General features: G+C 38.1%; 1 protein-coding gene across 1 annotated transcript; it reads right to left on the reverse strand.

The window, feature by feature from the left end:
* Window positions 1–2,923: 2,923 nt before the first annotated feature.
* Window positions 2,924–3,349, reverse strand: LOC113311336. The gene has a single exon (XM_026560174.1). It carries the CDS (start codon window positions 3,347–3,349, stop codon window positions 2,924–2,926), a length of 426 nt encoding a protein of 141 aa, XP_026415959.1.
* Window positions 3,350–23,708: the final 20,359 nt, after the last annotated feature.

Raw genomic sequence — 23,708 nt, forward strand, 5'->3', positions numbered from 1 at the left:
CTTTGGTAATGTAAAGAAGAAACTGTTGGAATTACCAGAGACTTGTTTCAGCAAGGGATGTAGAATACATGCACTTATGAGCTTTTAAGCCTTTTGGGAGAAATAAGAAAGACTATTACTCTTGGAGAATTTATTATTATCTGATGGTCAGAATTCTAGAGAGAGAGAGTTGGGTCTTGGAATTGGATTAATGAGCACATTTCACAAGACTTCAGCATAAAAGATCGAGTGGAACCATGGGAGTACTGAATATTACACTGTGATATGGTCCTATATTGCACAACAAATGGTCTCTTCTTCTCCGTGGTACCCATTTACACATTTTATGAGGTACACTTGGTTATTAAGATGTGGAGAAGTATCTCCACTTGACACCCGAATATCAGAAATTGGTTGGGTGCGTCACTCACTGTTCATGATTACATACAGCTTGTGATGAAAGTTTAGGATTTACACAAGTTCGTCTGTTCGCGCACAAAGCTTTACACATCCAAACTAACTAGTATTCGGTTTGGAAGTTAGTAAATCTCAACACTGAGTATAATAAAACTTGAAGAAAATAAATTATTTATGTGGCGTTTCTTGCTGGGGAAAGAGTTCGATTGGATATGGAAATTCTCAACACTGAGTATAATAAAACTTGAAGAAAATAAATTATTTTCCCGGTGCTATGTTCTAATCATGCAAATTCTCCATCTTTTTTTCGTATTGACAAATGATAATCCAAATTAAATTAAGATAACAACAACTAAAAGAAAAGGGTGATGACGAAAAGAAAGTGACTTCGGATTGAAGCTAGGTTCTCACTAAAGAACCATGCTTCTCAATTGCCAAGGGATCACTTAGGTTGCCCTCCGTTAATCTACCTCGTGATTCTAAAACTTCTTATCAAAAGCGCAATTCAAAGGATTACAGGCAATGGCGGAACCAAAGGTGGGCTAGACCTGGATCTAGCCACCCCAAAAATTTAAAATCAGTATTTAGTCTTTAATTTGACATTGTTTTATATTCAATCCTCAACATTTTAGTGTTTAGTCCCCCCTATTTTTTAGATTTCTATAGCTTAGTCCACCGAAATCTATAAAAAAGTATTTTTTAGCCCCCCTTAATCCTAAAAAACATGGCTCACTGGACACGGCCATGACCACAGTTTGCATTACACAATCTAGTCAATGGAAAACCTGAAACACATTCAAGTTTTCTCTCGTGAGAAAGGTGAAAATATTTCTGTTTATTGTGGGACTGTGTGACATTTGCGACGTAAGTGTTGCACGTTTTTGAAATTCAAAAGAAAAAAACGAACGACATTAACTTCACTCCAATTAAACATACAACTGTGTTAAGGATCGAGCAAGAGAGAGGAGAGCATAAACGCGCGGAACTAATAGACTACATTGATAATAATTTTTTGGTGTGTTAACTTTCATGGCTCAACGACCTATTTATATTGTTCACAAACTTGACGACCACTCAAGGCACTTTCCTAACTAAGATCAAACTCTAAACATAAACACTTTCCTAATATAACTCTCACAACTTAATGTGCGTATCTCCTGAATATAGATTCTCCTATATTATTCCCTATTACCCTCCCTCAAGATGGAGCATGGAGATCACGAATGCCCATCTTGGACAAAAGAAGCTTAACTTCGGTTTTCTTCTCTTCTTTTTTTTCAACGCTTTTGCGAAAAAAAATCTTCAAATCGTAGTTTTAAGGACGTTATGGTCCCCTTCATAGTTTAAGGACATTTCGGTCCCCTTCGTAGTTTAAGGACATTACGGTCCCATCTTCGGAAGTTTAAAGACATTACGTTCCTCTTCAGAGTTTAAGGACGTTTCGGTCCCCTTCGGAAGTTTAAGGACGTTACGGTCCCATTTTCGGAAGTTTTAGGACGTTTCGGTCCCCTTCGTAGTTTAAGGACGTTTCGGTCCTCTTCGTAGTTTAAGAACGTTTCGGTCCTCTTCGGAATACTTCTTGTACTCCTGGTTTTAGGGAAATTTCGGTCCTCTTCGGAATACTTCTTGTACTCCTGGTTTTAGGGACATTTCGATCCTCTTCGGAATACTTCTTGTACTCCTGGTTTTAGGGACATTTCGGTCCTCTTCGGAATACTTCTTGCACTCCTGGTTTCTTCGGAATACTTCTTGTACTCCTGGTTTCTTCTTACAATACTTCTTGTACTCTTTAGACAACTCATAGGATTTTAACCTACTACTGTTGTTCTTTCTCTCATCACCTCTTGATGATCGATTCTTTTTCTTCACAACCTTGTTGTTGTTTCTTTTTCTCTTATTCTCTCTTTGATCCGGTCACGCTTTTGTTGCAAAACCTTCACATTATTTTGTTTTTCAAGATTCTATCACAATCTTTTTCTTGTTATGCTTCTGCCACAAGCAATAACTATCACAAAGTCTGCCACACTTTGTAAGATTTCCAAGTTTCTGCCACAAACTCTTCAATCACCATGTTTGAGCTTAATATGATACCATCCTCCCTTAAGCTCAAACATATCCACATTGATGTTTACCAAACACACAAACATAACCAATACCTTGTAACTCGACTTATTTGATCTCTTCCATCATAATATTCTAATGCAACACAAATCTGCTTTCTGCAACGTCTCTGCCAGAAAACTGTTACACTCTTTCACTGTTATAACACTTTTGTCATGCTTACTATCACACTTTCTTTGTTACGCGTCTGTAACAATCTTCAATAACACTTAACTGTGACATCCTTTTGTCACGCAACTCTTCATCTGTAACAGTTGTTCATCTGTAACAGTTTTCTGAAACTGTTAGCCTTTGTAACACCTATCTCATACTGTTACAATCTTTCAATAACACTTTTTTTCCCCGGTCAGTACTGCGTTAGGCTGGATATTTTATGCAGTATACTTCACCTGCAAAATTTGAGACCTCATCCTTTTAGTTTCTTCTTGCCATGCAAACTCGGAAAAACAGGCGCCACCTTCCATCTGGTAAAAGCATTGGTTCTGCTATCTGTCACTTTGCAATCTTCATCATCACTAGCTTGTCCATATGTAGCCTTCAATTCTTCTTCTAATTTCCTAGCAGCAGCTCGCTTTTCCCCAGCAGCTTCCAACTTGCGGTGCAAACTTTTCTCCGCTAGATCAGTGAAAGGTGCAAGTCTAGCTTGGGGTGAAATTTTTTCCCCTAAGCCAAACCGACGATACTTTGGTTCCTCCTCCTCACTTGATTCATGATCACCTGGTGATCCAGTCCTCCTAATAACCCATACAGCTAATTTTCTCCCTCTATCCAGTTCCTTGAAAGCAGGTGCAACTTTCGCCTTCGACGCTGTCTCTTTTGCAGCACGGGTCATCGAGAAGATGAGTTGAAAGAGATTAAGGAGGTCTAGGGTTTTGTTGTCGGCTCCTAACAAACATGCGAATTGGTTTTGTATGGGGAATGTTGAGGTAAGTCTGTTGTTTTTTTTTTTCCTTAAACGCGGAACTCACAACTTAACGGTGAATGCCCATCGAAAATCATGCCTTGTAGGCAACAGTTCTTCTTCACAATATGAAAGAGAACCAAGTCTCTTTCATATTGAATCTTCTCTCGTTTCAGCATCTTTTTTTTTTTCAACCCTAAACCGAAAGCTCTCTAACTTTTTCTCGCTCTCCTCTCACCTAGCTCTGATACCATGTTAAGGATCGATCAAGAGAGAGGAGAGCATAAACGCGCGGAAGTAATAGACTACATTGATAATAATCTTTTGGTGTGTTAACTTTCATGGCTCAACGACCTATTTATATTATTCACAAACTTGACGACCACTCAAGGCACTTTCCTAACTAAGATCAAACTCTAAACATAAACACTTTCCTAATATAACTCTCACAACTTAATGTGCGTATCTCCTAAATATATATTCTCCTATATTATTTCCTATTACCCTCCTTCAAGATGGAGCATGGAGATCACGAATGCCCATCTTGAACCTACAGAGAAAAATAAATAAGAAAAGAAGAAAAACCAACTAGCTACTACTGCTATTAATGTAATATAACTGGCTTGACTAAACGAAACTGCAAAAACTATTAAAAAGAGTTATACTATCTAGCTAATGCTCCAATGCTCCATCACCCAGCAATCCATCCATCAGGGTATCATCCTTCAATATCCTTTCTCTGGCACGTCATCCTTCTTGCAATCAGATATTTTCAACATATCGAAGCTTTCAATAACTTCGTCATCAACAGTTGTCTCACACAAAACATTAATTTTTAAGAAGACATCTATCATTCAAGACGTATCCTTTATCAGGGTTCATGAGTTCACTTATAGGCATGAATTCAGCCCAACCATGGCCATCGATACTGTTTTTGGTGAATTTGTATTTGAATACTACATAGACCAAAACAAAAACAAAAAAGTCATAACGTGTACGCAAAATAGATTAATATACTGGCTGAAGTGGTTTCACTGTTTCAGATGTCTAGATAATATACCTTTTTTTTCCTGTTCCTATGATTGAGTTGATTATGAATTCTAACAGTGAACTTTGCAGTCGGAAGTTTGATAGGGTCCATAGGGATTAAGTATAATGACAAGTATTCAAACTGTCGGGGTAAAATACCCGATGGCCACGTGTCAACATTCTAAGGGGTGAATCCACAATAAGATGATGAGATAGGAGCATCGAATCATACTCTAAAAAGATGAGTTCGTCTGAATCGAGACACATGCTACAACGTCACATAGACGACGCGCGTAGGGAGTAGTCTAATCTGCTCAGACGGTCAAGTCTAAAAAGAAGGACCGCATTTAATGAAGGATAAGGGAAAAGATGTGGGCAGATCTACATCGTCACAGGAGACTCGGATGACCTATACTACAGCCAAGAAGTGATGGAACACGAGGTTCTCCAAAGAAGAGCTACACGATCTGGAGGAGAGCGAGACAACTCAGAGGGAGAACCAAGAAAGCCATCACGAGGGATAGTATAGAACCAGTCCGAAACAGCGAAGGCGATGTACGATAGCTCCACCAGCTCGGACGATCAAGCCTCCACGAGTTTAATTTCCCTATAAATACCAGTCCATGTAGAAGGAGATGGACAACTTATGTATCATTAGATGGTCTTTCTACAGAGAATTCCTGAGAAAGATCTAGATAGAGAGCGATTAAGGAATCTAAGCGATATTTGTAGCTCTTTCAAGGGTAAGACCTTATAATCAATAAAGAAAACATCTTCTTTCCCGTGGATGTAGGTCTTCATGGACGAACCACGTTATATGCTTGTGTTAATTTTTACTTTTCATGCTCTTTACATCTTGTTCATCTTGAATCTTATATGTTTTAGAAGTTTTTATTCCTAAATCTTACTTGGGTGTAGTCATCAGAAAAGATGCAACTACGTTTTGCCGCTAGAAACAGGGAGGTATGAAGATTTATTCTACCTCCCTAGTAACATCTCTATATTGATTTCATAATCTGCATGAGAGAAGTAGTTTTTCATACTACTGGGTAGATTTATGTTAAAATGCATGAGTAGAACTCGGACTCAAATATGGTCTACACGATCTGTGAAGTCTAGAAGAACCTCAAAATCAACAGATCTACAGTTTTTCGCTAGTTTTTTATTAGATTTTTCGTCTAGCAGCAGCTTCCGATATCTTTCTTAAGGTACTCAGGAGAGTTGAAGTCAAAGTGAAAATGAAGTTTTTGATACTTCGGCACTCAAACGATCTCCTCCATGAAAGAGTCGGAAAGAGGAATGCTAATCAGTAGACTTCATGGAAGAAATTATCTTCATGTGAAAGTTGAAAGACCTAGTTGTTCTTCATCCTTAAAGGAACTCAAAATAACCTACAAATTTCTTCTTAGAAACCTAACTCTAAGTCAATAATAAAGGTTAATGAGTACATAATCATTCATCAAACTCAAAAGTTTGTCCTAGATCCAAGTTAAAAGATGATGAGAAATATTTCTTAAAATGGGAAGATATGCTCAAATCGTCATAATTTGGTCTCTTCCCTATAAGATGTATGACATAATGAAGGAGGTATGTTTCTCGAGAAAAGGGGAACTGATAAAACACCTTTCCTTCATCATTAACGCCTTGTGCAAGTAGGGAATGTTTTGACATTTTCACATGTCTCCAAAATTTACTGCAAAGTCTTCTTGTACTAAATTGTCCAGTCTGAACTATGACTTAGTAATTGCACGTGACCTGCAAATCTAGGGTCCCACTTTTCTGAAAGATGAGACAAATTAAGTATTATTTCGTATACTGCAGGGAAGGTAATGGTGACGCGACGATCTACGATGACATGGAGCCAGGCGAGACCATGCTAAACAATGAGATCCCAGGAGAGGGACAACCCGATGACCAGTATCGGGAAGGACTAACTGACAACTCTAGCTCCGAAGGCGAGGAAAACCCCTTCGAGAGGCATGATGATGTCCATCCAACCCAACCAGGAGGGTTGGAACATTTTCCAAGGCAAACAACAAACAATGAGGCCAGGAAGGACGACCCTTCCAACCTCGGCGATGCCAATGCGACTATCGCAGCCATCCTGAAAGCACAGGATGCTCGGGATGAGAGAATGAAAATATTAGAAAAACGGAATAGGAGGCTAGAACGGAGAAACCGCAGACTGAAACGTAAAGCAAAGAAGAAGGTGCCACTCGCTATCGTTGAGGAGATCACCGAGGAGGAAAACCCTTTTGAAAACTTGCAAGATGATGAACGAATCAATATCCCTGACACCTCGAACGAGGAAACAGCGGATCGCTTTCCCAAGGGAAGTAGGGGCGTTCTCAACCAGGAGGATAACCCGTCTGAGGGATCATCAGACGTTGATCCCAAGCACAGGCGAGACAAGAATAGAATAGTCGAAGTCAAAACCAACTGTGAGGCCGAGAATCTCGCAGCCGCTAATCCCAAGCGAGAGGATACCTTGAAGTCAACTCGTTCTAAGATTGTATCATATACTGAACAATCGGACGAGCACTCAGGGCGATCAAGGTATCGCAACCATTAACTTTCCTTCCCACCCAAGAGGGCTCAGGGAAGAAATAAGAAGGCCGAAACGAGGCGAAACGATGATCAGTTGCAAGCCCGACTCAGTAGGATCGAGGCCATGTACAAAGAAGCCACATGAAAGCTAGAAAGCAAGAAGCTGGCGTAGGTCATGCAAGAAGCAGGACAATCCCCCTTGTCTGAAAACCTATTGAGATTTCCATTTCCAAGGAAATGCTCCCTACCGACGTTCACAACACCATTCACCGGAACTGGAGATGCGATCGAGCACCTAAGGACTTACCACATGACGCTAACCCAATGGGATCATTACGACGTAGTGTTGTGTAAGTTTTTTCTGGCTAGTCTGAGAGACGAAGCCCTGCTGTGGTTCAACAACTTGCCTAAAGGCTCGGTTAAGTCATTTGCTCACCTATCTGAGCTGTTTCTAGAAACATGTATTCACAATAGAAGAGTCCGACCCGAAGTTGACGCGCTATTCTAAATATCCCGAGGGCCAAACGAGTCACTCCGATCCCTGATAACACGATGGAGAAAACTATGTTCCGAGATTGGAAAAGTCCCCGAAGCTTACGCAATCTTGGGCTTCAAAAACAGTCTTAGGAAGACAGATCCTATATTCGTACGCATGTACGAAACCATGCCAAAGAATTTGGGAAAGTTCAAGACGGTACTTACGATAAGTTGGTGAAAGAAACTAGTAGAGGGGAAAATGTGGTAGAACCACAAAACCCTTAGGTGCCAACTCAAGGAGCGGGGCGATCCAACAACGGATCAACTCAGTTCGATAAGCATCGGACTTGTAGCGCCCCCTAAGCTGGTAGCTGACTAATCCTTGATATTAAATTTTAAAATGAGACAATAAGGATCTAAACCATCTAATTAAACACTAAGAAAGAAGTTCTAAACAAAGATTAACCCGAATCTTAACCCACTCTGGAATAAATTCAAGAACTCCTCTCTAATGATACATATTCAATAGTGAGTTGATTTACAAATAGAATATAATCACGGAATAAACATAATGGAAGCTAGCATTACATCTCTAATTCGATAAAAAGCTTTAAGCTACGAAAACACATATCTTCACGCGCACCTTTCCTTCTGATTACTGAAACTGAAGTGGGAACGAGTGAGCACATCATCCCAAAGGGGTGCCCAATGGAAACATATAACTTTCAAGTAATCACTAACATGCTTCACAGTTATAAAACATAATGAAATTGAAACAGAACAATAGAAGGAAGCAGATAGCATCTTTTACATACAACACGAAGCAGAAGATTGCTTCAACTCTTTTCCCCAGATATTGCGTCCATCGTGGCAATATCCATGAAAGATCCACCACTGGATGGATCTACGAGAATTGACTTAAACAACCTAAATATATGTTATCCTAACCTCGTCTCACTCAATGGAGAAGAAGATTCCAGGAATAACTCCAGTCTCAAATGATATCATGAAATCCAGGTACCGTAAGATATTATTGTGGAATGCGTACACCTCATACATCTCAATGCCGCCATCTAAGTCTAGAATATAATAAGATTTTAATTACCATGATCTGAACCCACACAACAGGTTCACAAAAGGCCCAATCATTATTCGTAGACCAAAGTCTCCAAATAATGACCATCTCCAGTCATGAACCTAGAATTTCTTCCTAAGTCAAGGTAATAGTATCCCAGTCATACTACTAAGACTGAACAATCAAGTATGATATGCATATGAGTGAATTCCCCAAACACTAGTACAATTATGGTCTTTGGTCATGGTTGACCTTGTCACGTCTGTATCTATAAACGGGACTAAAGCTACGTTTTTCCCGGGTAAATGTATTTCCGAGACCATTTCACATCTCATTGGATACGGGTACATTTGACGCGTGTCAAATGTACATTAAGTTTAAATCAATTCACAATGTTACACACGATCAAAAGTTAGAACTTCTTTGGTTCTTAACTGAACTTCTACACTCCCGTCTTCCACGATATCCTACACCTCTGCTCACCTTCTTACGTTTTAGGGTAATCGTTCCTCTTTGCTTCCTCGTCTCTCTGTCATCCATTCCCAAATAAAAACCTTTTTGTATCTTGACTGTTCGATCTGATTTCATGTTCCTAAGCGTAATCAATCGGAAGTTTCGAATCAGTCGGTCAATGTTTTGTCTCCCTAGATCAGATAGTATATGAAGTTTTATTGTTAAAATAGAGGTTGACGCAGTAATCAACGCACTTTTTTATTTGATGGTGAAACTGATGTTCATTAAGCTTGGATTTTTTCTGGTAAGAGTCTGAAGGCGTTAATTTTTGGCTCGCTTTTACTTAATGAACGCAATAATTTGCTCAAATGTTAAATTACTGAATTCCTTTTTGTATATTAGGGTTTTCTTATTTGAAATCATGACACATTATTTTTTTCCAATTTCGATTGTGTTTGAATTTGAAAATAGGTACCCTAAAATAAGCATTGCTAGAGTACATGCGATCCATGCTTTTTTTATGTGAAAGGTAAGTTAGTTTTATCTTCAATTGTTGAAGAGAACCCCAATTTCTATTTCACCCAATTATCGATTTGGTTGTACTCAAAATTATCAGGGATTGATATGTGTACTTTTAGTATAGTTATGTCAGAATGTTGATGTGAATTTCGAGGCCCTTCTCCCTTGCTGTAATGAGATGTTCGGTTGTCGTTATCACCATGATGGATAAACAGTTAAGAACAAAAATCCATTCTTTTTATGTTCTAGATTTACAATTGTCATTATTTTGTTTGAATGTAATGAATATGTTTTTGCTTAATTTAGGAGAATTTATCTACCATTTGGCCATCATGGTTCCAGCTTGATATTAGTTTTGATCTGGTTCAGATAGGTGATATGTGAAGATGATAGTGAATTTTGCGTCTTTGTTAGGACAATGATGGTCTACTGATCATTGATGGTGGTGTTGGTACATATTCACTCTATTGTTAAACTTAAAATTTGCGTTCAATTAATTTAATATCATGATAGACGCAAAATCCATTTCTATGAATTGATTATTATCGTCTGTACAAAAGGAATACTAAATGTGTTATATGTAGATGGTGTTTGTGCCAATTCAAATAACTTGTCACGCATTTTCGTTTAGGTCTGACTTATTCTTCACAATTCCTTCGAATTACCTTTCTAGGATTTGAGAAGGAGAGGCCTAAACTCAAGTGCTTAATCAATTTATGGTGATTTTACATTTTAATTTAGGGATTTGTATGTGAATTCTTATTAGATATGGTTCTGGAAACTTTGCCAAATAGTTCGCGTACCCAAGAAATGAAGGTCAAAGCTCCATTTGTGGCATCCTTTTCGTCGCGAGGGCCTAATTCTGGTTCATGTCATCTACTCAAAGTAAGAATGTTATATCACTAAAATGGTATTAGTCTCCTTCCTTAGGTTTAAGTTTAACATCTTTGCACTAGAAAAGCGCTTGTAAAAATTCAAATCGGTTTATGAAACTTCTGACAAATGTTTAGAGTTGCTAAAAGTTGCATTCCATCGTACTGATTTCCTTCTGTTAATGTTATTGAACAGCCCGATATCACGGCACCAGGCATTGACATTTTGGTAGAATTTACTCCGCTTAGGTCAATAAGTGGTATAGAAGGTGATACCAAGCATTCCAAGTTCAACATCATGTCAGGTGCATCCATGTCATGACCTCACGTCGCTGGTGTTGCTGCTTACGTCAAGTCATTCCATCCAGCTTGGTCTCCTTATGCCATTAAATCTTCCATACTCACCACCGGTAAGAAAAACTCAAAAATCACTCTAAGTCCTATATTTCCAAGTCCATAATCAAAAATAATCCTAGTTATAGTTTGACATTCACAAATTTCTTAGTTTTTTTTTTCCTTTTTTTGCAACTATAATCTGCGTTCGATATCTAGTTCAGCTAGAGAAGATATAAAACTGGCGCCCTTGCATCAATCATTTGAATTCACACTAGATATATCCTTTATTAAAAACTACTGGGTGAACGGTCATTGTGGGTGTGTTCGAAATGAAGTTGTTCACACTCCTGAGAATCAGACTTCAGGTGATAGTGGAGGACTCAGAAAGGGTATCCTTATGTTAAATCTCTACAGATATTTCATCAGTTCTAATAATGTGACAGTCAGTGTTGATGCAAGTTTAGAATAATGCTTTAAGTTTCTTAAGCATCTTACTTGTTGACCGCAGGGTTTGTGTTTTGTGCGAGGCCTGGCAACAGGAAATACACAATTCACAAAAACATTGGCTCATTATACCGACATCTAAAGCTTTCCAATAAAAACTCCATGTCTCCGAAGTAAGCCTACGTGCTAGAGATAAAATAGATGATCGTTATATTCAAATTGATTTTAGTACGGATACTTCTCCTGAAAACATAGACTATAGGACCCACAACTGCAGGAAATTTAAGCAAATAAACTTACTTTTGATGCTCAACAATGTCCTAAGTTATCATACAAGGGAGATACAAATTGTGAACCCCTTCCATTTACCAATATGAAAAACGAGTTGATAGTTGTTAAATTGTTTCAACAACACTAGGAATGACATCCAACGATCAGGTATGGAACTGTCTTGTTAGAACTAGCTTATACTTTTGTTACCATCCTTCATTGTGTATTTTTCGTTTCTCTAGCTATTTTTTAACCCACTGCTTGATAGCGATGGAATAGTGAAGATTGGGGATTTCGGTGTTTCAACTTGTATATTTTACAAGGGTGACAGGCAACGCTCAAGTAATACTTTTATAGTAACTCCATGCTGGTCAGTTATTTTTCCTCTTCAAACACGTTTTTTCTCAGTGAAACCTACTATTTCTTCCATTTTTTTTTTGTTTTTTTTTTTCTTTTTCATTGTTGTACACAATTTGAAATTGGAAACATTCCCATATTTTACAGGGATGGCTCAAATGTTTTGGAGCCGGGATGTTGGTACGATTTCAAGTAAGTGGGTATTTCTTATTTCTTACTGTACCGTATAGAAGTTTTTACTTTGCATGAAAACTACCGATACAGAGAACCCTTGTCTCGTATGCCTATAAGAACCATTATCTACTCTTGTGAAGTTTCTTTGTGTACACAAATTACAGAGTTGGCCCATAATCATGCTCCCTTCTCGAAGTACCCTCCGATAAAGGTAAACAAGTTTTCTGAATGCTTCTGTAAAGCTATTTCAGTAATTCGAAAGAGCTTTTGACTTGTGTCTCTCCCGGTGGTCTTTGTTGAATATATTGCATCAAAATACCTTCATAATATATATTGTATGGATCAACTTCTTCTTGACGGCTGTAGTTCCCTTTGGTTGAATTGATTATATCCACCTACATGTGACCAGAGAATGAAGAAAACAGTCAACTTGGTTACTCAAGTATGGTGTGTTGGGTAGATTTAGCTTAAACAAATTAGAGTCAAAATAATTTTGCTACTTCCTCTGGTGATTGGAGCTTCAGAAATGGTAAACGGTTGGCTATCTGACTTAGACCTACAACAGTTATCCGTAGTGAAAAGCAGTTCGCTCAGGTTATATTCTGATCATTAATTTTATAAACTGAACTTACGACATACAAATTGTTTCTTTCATTATATCGTTGATATATCAGACCAAGAACTTTAGTTGTATTGTTTGATCTAGAAATATGATAAAATGGTGAATCACACAAATTTGGTACATTTCAGGAATTTCTGGTAAAGTGTAAAGATATGCAGAGGCAGCATGCCATTCGATTCCAGGCACACCAAGCTGCTAATGGAGATGCCACATATAGGATGTCAGAGACTTAAACACACTAACTAAATTCATTTAAAGTATTTCATTAATCTATTCCTATGATCTCACTGAGGTCTTTTTGGATAAAGAAACCACACCTGTGAAGCTGTGATCACTTCAACAAATGCTCTCAGTAAGACAAACATGGAAGTGTCAGGCATTCTGCTGGGAGTGAGTGTGTGCACAACTATCACTTCCGTGATTAGATTCCCATTGGGTAATAGTCATTACAAGTAATACCAGTATTGTAAATAGGGATTTCATCTTTCGTTTCTTGTTTAGTCTTTGTTAACAGTAAGCATCATCTGTATATATGCTTATGGAAATTCATGTCAAGGATAATATTGTTTGATTAATAATTAATAAAAATCCAATTTAGTGTTGGTTACCACTTTGGAGATTTTTCTGGGAACGATATTAATAATAAAAACGGTGCACGACTTCATGGAGATGCTTGATTTGGACACGGTGAGTTTTACAGATCCGTGACCATTACACAGATTGGTCACGAAGGGAAATATATTCCGAGACCAATGAGCAAATTTGGACACGGTGAATCTAAATGTTTCGTGTCCAAAACACAAACTTGTCACGGGTGAAATAAAATGACAAGACTAAAGAAGCAGTTGTCACGGTGAAATATATTAAATAGTCACGCGATTTTTCCGTGACCAAATGACATACTTTTGGCCTCGCAGCCTTTGGACACGGTTTCTTACAAAATGAATTACCGTGACCATAGACCTTTGGTCACGGTAAATTACCGTGATGAAAAGCCATTTTTGTACTAGTGAAATAAAATAGTATATATACTATCGAAACGGATGAGTTACCGCCCTTCTAAGGTAATATTTCATACGGATTAGTTACCGTCCTTCTATCTTATTAAGCAATAAGTAAGTAATATTGCAAACGGATGAGTTACCGCCCTTCTAGAACTTAGGAAGAAGCTATGGGGAATCACAAACACTCCTCACAGGGAACCACATAATACATATCACACAACATACCCATTCAATTACAAACTTCATGTTCACCGAAAATAAGAACTCATCATGCTCGCAGATAAGATAAACTCAATGATTACAAGAAGGTTACAGAGTTCCCACCTGATTTGATGACAAGCCACTCCTACTTTGAATTCCTCAATCTACTGGTTCATCCGATGAATCGATCGTTGTTAATAAAGATTAATTGTTAATCACATAAGCACTCTAAAGATTAGCCAAAAAACTCATAACATAATCTCATACAATTCTCTAGTTATAGGCTAAGTGAACTATCTAATGGTTCTAAGCCCATTTATGTTTCTACACCTTTTCATTATCTATCTTTAGGACAAATAAAGATTTACTAATTCAATTAGAATGGTTCTATAGTCCAATAGATGTCTTATGAATATCTACAACTTTGTAGAAGGAACCAACGGTTGATTCAGACCATAAGGTTCAAAATGTCAGATAGGAAAACTAGCCCTAAGCCCAAGTCCATTAAACAAGCCTATTAATCTAAGGCCTGGTCCAACTGGGTTAACTGACGGTCAATAACGGTCAATTAGTCAACTAACTGTCAATGTCTAATGTCAAGGTCAAGTCTTGGTCAAAAAGTCAAGGTCCACTGAGTCAAGTCTGGTTAATGAGTCAACTCAGGGTTAGGCTGATTCACCTCAGTCAGATATCCTAAATCAGCTAAGGACAGAGTCAGACAGACAATCTGACTAGAATGATTGATAGGTCTAAAAAACAAGGCCAAAGCCTTAGCACAAGCCAGAGCCATTGCTCAGGCCAAGAACTCTAATGCACAAAAACACACACACACCACACAGATAACCACATTTAAGCTATACTTAGTTCTATAATCTACATCTAACTTTTATCTTTATTTCAAACAAGCTTTCAACAACAACAACATCATTAGCTTCAGTTTCAACATCATCAACTCCAAAACTTCATTCCTACTCTTCCCATCTATACACACATATGTCAAATCCAATACAAAGTCTTGTAACCCTTAAACCACTACCACCTGCAGTTTCAATTCAAAACAGCTACAAACTTCTTCATCAGCACCAACAGCTACATTCGCAACTCATCTCAACACAACTAAGCAAAACAGCAACACCATAACCAATTCCAGACTGACTCAGACCCTTATATACACATATGGACACATCCTGAATTTCGGTAACTTCTACTGTATTATCCTCATCCACTGTATCAACTCATCACTACCCGCAATACCAATACCAGCACCATTTCTGTACCATAAACCCTAACAGTTCATTTATAATCTTCAATTGTAACTCAACAGTTACCATCAAGCTACTATTCTATGGCAACATTCTCATTATAAATTCCTACAATCCACAACTGCAATTCATAGGTCTTCAATTTAAAACTTCAGCAACACCTGCAATACCAACACCATGCTCAGGTCACTTCTGCCATTCCTTTTTAGGCACAACAGCAACAACCACAGCTAAACTGCAAATTCATAAACCTAACATTCTTTCTTCTTTTCCATACATCCCATAAGCTACATCACCTCCTGATACCACCAGCCACTATTATCACCATACTCATCTCATTCCCCTGTAATGCATATACATCTCAGCTCTCCAAATTCAAATTCATAAACATGCCACCAGCAACTGCAGTTTCATTCACTAACATTATCTCAATACAACCCATTTCTAGTTCAACTTGTACATCTAGAAAATCAGCAATTACCAATCAAACTTATCAGTGATTCTTTCTTATAATAACCTAGCATTCAACCAAAACTCTACCAACATCACTATCAATAACTCCCTGTAAAGCAACTCCAACGAACCAACCTGTTTCTTGTTCATTTCGCATTTCATTTGGAGCACCAATTCTATCACAAATGCATCATCCATTTATTCCTTCTTCAATTCTCGAATTCAAAACCCCTAATTTCAGAAGAATCCAATTATAACTTCTCTCTTTAGTTTGCAGCTCAACTCAGTCAAATCTTCTCAAATGTTAGCTTATCTGCTTGAACTTCTAAAACCCATCAAACAACCAGGAAACTCCATATGTATAGATCATCTCCATCACCAGCAAAATACACAGACCACACCAATTGATTTCCAAATAGAAATCGAATTCAATCACCACTTCTCAGTTCATCATTCTCATCTGAAATACCCAATTCAGAAACCCTAATCCTCATCCTCAATTCGCTCAAACCCTAACCTGTGAAACTGATTTCCTAGAGAAACTAAAATTAAACCTTATACAACCCCATTTATTCTAATTAACAACAAACCCAAGAATTGAAACCCCAAAACAAACTCAATTTCACAAACGAAATCAATCAAAACAGAAACTCTAAATTCAATCTTCGAATTACCTTTCTCTGTGAATTCTGAGTACAATAATCGATTCAACATCGACATCCTCAAGCATACCTTGATCTCCACTCAATCCTCACGATCTCATAATTTAATTTCATCTCTCAAAACTTCCAGAATCGCCAGAGAGAAAGCGAAGAAGAATAGAAGAAGAAGAAAGAGATAAGAAGAATAAGAGAAATAATTTCTCTTCGACATGTGTTGATAATGAGGCAAACGAGATTTACTAAGGCACCCAAGAAACGGATAATGGCAGCCTGGGTCGGTCTAAAGCAAAAATATTAGTTTACCCTTTATAATAATCCGACGATATCTTCTTCCTCTGATATCCGAATGATGCGTTTAAGTAATCCAATTCGGATAACTTTCAGTGATTCTAGTTTGGTATGTAAACTAATGTTAGATTAATCCTATTAACCAACGGTCGTGTTAAACCAATCGAGTCATTGACGATTAAATCGTCTCTTGATCATCACTAGACCAGTCAAATGTCGTTGACGAGCTTGAGGGTCCTTACAGGACTGGGGGATGGAAAGGGCGAGAACAGGCCCAACAAAAGAAGGGAAAGTTCGTAGATCCAGTCTACACGAAGCTGAACACTCCCCTATCTGAGATCCTCAAACAGATTGACGGAAAGCATAAAATCACTTATCCATGAAACATAGGTCAGCAGCCAGAGCGGGATAAAAACAGAACTGACTTCTGCGAGTTCCATCAATTCCATAGCCACACGACAGACTCGGTAGGGACTTGAAGAAGATGGTGCAAGATATGATCGATGAAGGAAAGCTTCAAGAGTATATCGCGCAACCAGTGGTCCCACTCGTAGCAGGGGCACCCGTACATCGGGTGGAAATCCCTTGTGAGTCGCAATATTTAGGGTGCAATACAATATCGCACTCGACAATCGTAATCCCCACACGTGAAGGAAATATTATAGGACGAATTCACAAACGCAACTTCGCGGTTGATGAAGTCTATAGTGTCGCTAGAGAGCCCCGATAGAGGAGTGGATGAAATTACCTATCAGTTTCTCAACCTCGGAGGCACCAGACAGAGGGCGAAACCACAACGACCCCCTAGTGGTCACGATAGCTATCGCACTTCCTGAATGCGAATGCAAGATGGAAACACCAAAGACATCTCCTTGGGCGATGCCATAAATCATGATCGACGGAGGAAGTTCCGTCGAGATCTTGTTTTACGAAACATTCAAGCAGATGGGTTTTAGAGACGATCTCCTGATACCTTCCACCTACAACATATTTGGCTTCAACGGATCCACAACTCGCCCTAAAGGCGAGGTGACATTAGAAATCCGGGTGGGACAATCCACACCCTAAAAACTTTCTGTGTGGTAGATGTATTATCACCTTACACAACAATTATCGGGCGATCTTGGGTCCACGAGATGAATGGAGTGGCCTCGACCTACCATCAAAGGCTAAGGCTCCCTACGCTTAACAGAGTAGCGGAAATCAGCTAAACCAAAAGGTGCAAGGGATTGACCCAAACAATTAGGTGTTCAAATGTCAAGCCCAAGAGGAGAAGTATGCTCAAGCCCACAGTGGGTGTATAAATCCACAAGGAAAATAAGCGTGGGCGGAAACATCAGTCAGCCAATGGCTCGACTCGGCTAGACCCACCCAGCCGACTCAGTCAAACTCGGTGGGCGTAAACATCCGCCAGTATACAAGTTCGGGGTGCAAAAATCCAGGGGCCACGTAGCTAAGTTATTCCTCAATGCGCTGATTCAGGACTCTGAAATTAAGTTACGACGCAATCCACTGAATCAGGACTATGGAATTAAGTTGGCGTCGCAATACACTGAAACATTACCAACTGGCCGGCCGGATGGAGCCGCCGGGATCGGTAGATGGAAAAACGCCACTGGTGAACTGCTGCTGCCACCGTCGCCGAGGAAGTCGCCGTCTCTGACAATCTGCTGCTATTAACGTTGCCGGAAAAGATACAGTCGTCGGCCACCTGCTGCTGATGACGATGATGATGTCATGCTGACGTAATGACGGAAAATGCTGACGACGTCTTTTAATGGTAACAAAATATTCTTGGCATATTCTAACGTCGTTAACTGTGAACGAAATATTCCTGGCATATTCTAACGGTGTTAGTAACAGAAACATAATATTCCAACAGTATCAGCATCTGCTGACGTCAGTGCCCAGCTGCTGATGACGTGGTCGACGCTGGTTGGACGGAGTCGCTGACGAGGCAACGCTGAGTGGCTGGCACCTCCTTGACTTTACTTGGACCCTTTCACATGGGCTTCCATGTATGATGCTAATGAGGCCTAGCTATTTTTTTCTTAGTTCGTTGTACATGGGCTTGCACATAGAGCCCTTTTAGGGCCCAATTTGTATATATTTGGCTAATATGAGGAACATATTTCTGATGCAGAATATTAGGGTACAAACTCTTATATATTTACACCGATTTCTTAAGAAAATTAATATACTCGTTAAATTAAGGGAATTTTAGGCGCAGGTCCAAAAAAAAGAAATCTTACCGCCAGGCCCACAATTAATTTCTGATACAGTCGCAGCCATAATTATTTAAAAATATTTAAAACGTACTGAAAGACTCTATTACCTTTCATCGTTTTTGGGCATAATTTTTTTTCTTCTCCGCCGGTTTCTTTCCCTATTCCTCCACTAATCTCTGTAACGGATCTGCAAAGATTTTTTCTCCATCATTTAAAGAAATAAATCATTTAAAATCGATGATTCAAAGAAGTAAATCATTTTTGACTAAACCCTAGAATACATTTTAACAAAAATGGATGAAACAGACGAAGAAGAAAAAATCAAGTAGAAGAAACAGAAAAAAAGTTATGCAGCTAAATTTTCCCTTATATTGTCTTATGCACTAAACAAAATGATGCAGAAGACATTATGCACGTGCATAAAAATCCATAAATCAGAAAAGTGAAAAAAGTAATGCATAAGACAATATGCAGCTAAAACAAAATAATGCATAATGTCTTATGCATCTAAAAAAACTGATGCATAATCAGAAAAAGTGAGAAAAGTAATGCATAAGAGACATTATGCAGTTATGCTTATCATAAATCACTGCAGATGCAAAAAAAATATGCATAACTAGTTATGTAGTACAAAGAAAATGTGCATAACAAGTTATGCAGTACAAAAAAAATGTGCATAACCAATTATGCAGATGCATAACTTGTTATGTGGCACAAAAATAAATGTGCATAATCAGTTATGCAGATGCATAACAAGTTATGCTGTACAAAAAAAATGTGCATAACTAGTTATGTAGTACAAAGAAAATGTGCATAACTAGTTATGCAGTACATAGCTGAGATATCATCATCAGACATTGTCAAGGTTAATCCCAATGCTACACCAAGAGCTGCAAGGTGGGAATTTGCAGCAATGAAGAAAGCAATGCTCAAGAAGCATATTTCAAGCTTAGAGGTACTTGTTTATGAACCTTAAGAATGAATGTATATTTCAAGCATATGAAAGCAAACATGCAGAACTGCATAACTTATTATGCATAACTTGTTTAACTGCAGAAAATACGAACATTGTTTAACTGCATAACATCTTATGCAGATCCAAAAATAATTGCATGACCTGTTATGCATTGTTTAGAGTATCTGCATAACTTGTTATGCATATAAGAAGTGTTATTGTTTTTGTTAAGCATTCCCTGCGTCACTTATTGTTTTAATGCATAACATCTTATGCAGATCCAACATTGACTACATGACAAGTTATGCATTGTTTAGAGTATCTGCATAACCTGATATGCATATAAAGTTATGCCTTCCCTGATGAGTGTTATTAAAACATGTTGCAGTTTTAGGAGAACTTTAGAGATGAGTACAATGCAATGGAGTTGGAACTCTGTGAAATCGAAACTAAAAGATTGAATCGAAAAGATCTGCATTGATCGTAAATTCAAAAACAAGCTTAAAATATCTAAAAATCCATTCTAAAACCTAAATTAAACTCTGTAACTTAAAATAATAGATCATAATCTTAAAGAAACTAAAACCTAGAATTGAATCAAGATTAAACAAGATCAGAATCAAAGTTAAACAAGATCAGAATCAAAGATAAAACGAACGAACCTTAGCTTGAATTTCAGATTATCTTTGCTAAGTAAATTGAATCTCTCAATCAGCTCCTTCACAACTCTCGATAATTCAATACTTCAGCTCTCGCTCCGGCTCTATCTCAATCTCTCAGAACAAAATCTCAATACAAAATCTCAATACAAAATCTCAAAACATAAAGTGAGGTTAAACTTGGAAATATAATAAAAAGAAAACTGAATTTTGAAAATTTTGGGTTTCGGCAGAATTTATACGCCGATTTTGGGTGCGCGTGTGAACTTTTACACGCGTGGGTTTGACAGTGGTGGAAGGTGAGAAAATGGGTGTGGCTGTAGTTTTCACATAAATTAATAATAGAATTATATTTGATCTTGCACAGGACACAGGTTAAAGTTTAACTTATTTCAGTCACAAGTTAAAAGGTTTTGTAGATGGTGACTTTGGTTTTTTTTCGACATATACAACCGTATATAGGATTCTGCTGAAGCTCTAATTTGATTTAGATATTCGCTACTATATTTTAATTTTTTTTTGTCTGTCATCGGTATAAGTATTTAAGAAATTTGACATGAATTTCTCTTTTCTAAGCTTGTTATTAACTAGATTTTATTAATATTTCGTTTTAGTACGTTGAAATCGACCCTGCATCTGCCATTTACCTCTTTCATCCTTTCATCCATTAAACTGTTCCTGAACCTAGAAAGTAATCCCCTCTCTAGATATGTAGTTTGTATATGTGATATCGTTTCTTCTTATTTATTTCGTTTTTCTTTGCGGTGTTAAATAGGTTGGGTCAAGAAACATCTCTTCTCAAGCACAAGAGCGGAGAGCCTTACTGCTAGAGATCTTGAAACTGCACTTTGCAAAGAAGTTAGAGAACTTAAGGAAGTGGCTTGCAAAGAAGTTAGAGAACATAAAGAAGTGGTCCTGGGGGTTTAAGATACTTCTTGTTGTATCATTATATATATATCTTTGTAGCTTAGCTAGTCGATGATTTTTCAAATTTCGTAGGAGTTGGAGTTTGTTTTAACAGATTTGTACGATGTGTTTGTATGACATGATACTCATGCATTTATTTGTCTTCTTACTTTTTTGATAGTGATCATCTGGACACCTCCAAAATTTAATCTCAGAGATTGGACGGGGATTCTGGGGTTACCTTTGGCGCTCACGATTGTTGCCAGTGCACAAATAGTAACACGAGGTATTTATACGAGGTTTTATGTTTTTGGTTTTTTTTTGCTGTCTCCTCTTGGTTTGTCTAGCTATAATCACTACTTATCTGGAAGCTATGGAGATCACAAGGTAAATTGTACGTTAATACAAAACCTTCAGGATGAACTGAAGGAGGTGAGGTCGCGGTGGAAAGAGCAAATTAATTTGTAAATTAACCCTAGCTCTTCAGATCGACTGTCATCCAAAAAAGTCCTCATAGACTTGCAAAATGTGTTGTTCCAGTTATTCAAAATTTTCCTTGAGATTCCTGAATTAAGATCTTTCTAGAAGTTGCTACCTTCCTTTTAGGTTTCTTCTTTGTGAAAAGAAAACCTGACTTTGCAAGTGATAGTTAAGCGGCTGGCTAGTAAATACGCACATCCACCAAGAATTCAAGCATCTAAAACCGAGTCTGAATTCTAAAAAAAAAAGGGACTGTCCGCTTTGGGAAGGTCATCAGTTGTACCTGCTTAATGGATTTCCAACTCGTGTAGAAATCCAAAGCAGCAAGGCTCGCTATGTTATTGAGTTGTGGATTTTATGGCTTGACACCGACGTACCAACAATCCAAGTTTATCAAACCTCAGTTATGAGCATAAATGTTCATGCATGTCACCCAAGTATAGTTTCCTCAGAAATCATGCTTGGCTGTGAGGACGAACCTGACATGACATCTTATTTTCCTAAAAAAATAAAATTGACATAAAATAAAATATTGAAAATGATCCTCACACCAAGCACAACCATTACCAGAATTTGCAATTTAGCAAGTGAAAAATCCTAATAAAAGGCATTAATATTATCTGGATTAACTTCTTGCAATAAAACAGAAAAAAGATAACATTAAAATATTCATATTACTAATGAACTACTGTCACCCTAGTGTGAGTCACATTAGCTAAGCTAAACGATTTTGAAAATACTAAATAAATAGAGTTTTACTGTTCTAGGAGAAAAATAAAAACAACCCAAACTGCTCCTAAAAGTCTTCTTACTGTCTAGCTAATATACTCCATCATCTAGCAATCCATCAAGCAGGGTATCGTCACCTATTTTAGATAGGTTTCCGTATCTGATTCAGAGAGTAACCCAGATATTTTCTCTCGCACGTCATCCATCTCGGAAATAGGCTCAACCTCTGCCTTTGTCCTCGCATTCTTGAGTACCCTTATCCTTGATTTTATTGCGCGTAAACGCTTACCATGCTCCAGCAGTTTAGTTTTAACATTCTGCATCCCGCACATCCCTTTTTTCACATGTTCAAATCTTTCCCGCAGCCATCCGATGCTAAATTCAAGTTTCTCCGCCACTGTTATCATATCCTCCCATGATCTAGGGGTGTAAATTGGGCCGGGCTAGCACGTTTATGGCACATCACGACACGTTTATATTTGAGCACAGCACGGCACAACACGTGACCGGCACAACACGGGCACAACACGTTTGTTTAATGTGCTGTGTTGTGCCCGACAAATAGGCACATCAGTACGGCACAACACGCGGCACAACACAGCACGGTTAAAAGCACAGCACAACACGGTTAAAAGCACAACACAACACAACACGACACAACACGGGTAAAAACACAGCACGTGTAAAGCACGCGAAAAGCACGTGAAGCACGGCCTACTAGTCAAACCCCTTATTATTTGACGGTCCATTACCTATAAGTCTATAACCAAACCACGTGCATAGCTAGAAGTACTAACACGTAGCTAGTTTCAATACTCCCGTTATCATGCCGTTACCTAGACACGACCTATGTTGGCAAACACTGTATGACTGACTACAAAACTAGTATTATAAGCGAATAGAAAATTTTGAGTTCTCATTTCTCTTTCTCGCAAACCCTTGGGAAGAAAAAAAACCAGGCAGCCGCTGGTAAATCTTCTAACAAATCTAACCTAATGTCTTTATCTTTACTCTCTGATAGCACTCTTTCTCTCTATTTTCATTCCGTCTAATTAATCTGTTTATATTTACTTGACAAGATTTGGTTTCGGTGGGATTTTTTCAGCAATTTGAAGCTCAAGTTTTGTTTTTTTTTCCTTAAGTTAGTCTTTTGAGTTCTGGTTTGGTAATTTACTCAATCGGACTTTGTATTATTTAGATCTGTGATTTTTCAAGAGGTTTCATGCATTTTTTGGTGATGAAGTGTTTGTGATTTTAATTTTAGAATACGAACATGAAGTGTTTGTTA

This window comes from Papaver somniferum, chromosome 9 (genome assembly GCF_003573695.1).
Source record: "Papaver somniferum cultivar HN1 chromosome 9, ASM357369v1, whole genome shotgun sequence".
In the NCBI taxonomy this organism is placed as follows: domain Eukaryota; kingdom Viridiplantae; phylum Streptophyta; class Magnoliopsida; order Ranunculales; family Papaveraceae; genus Papaver; species Papaver somniferum.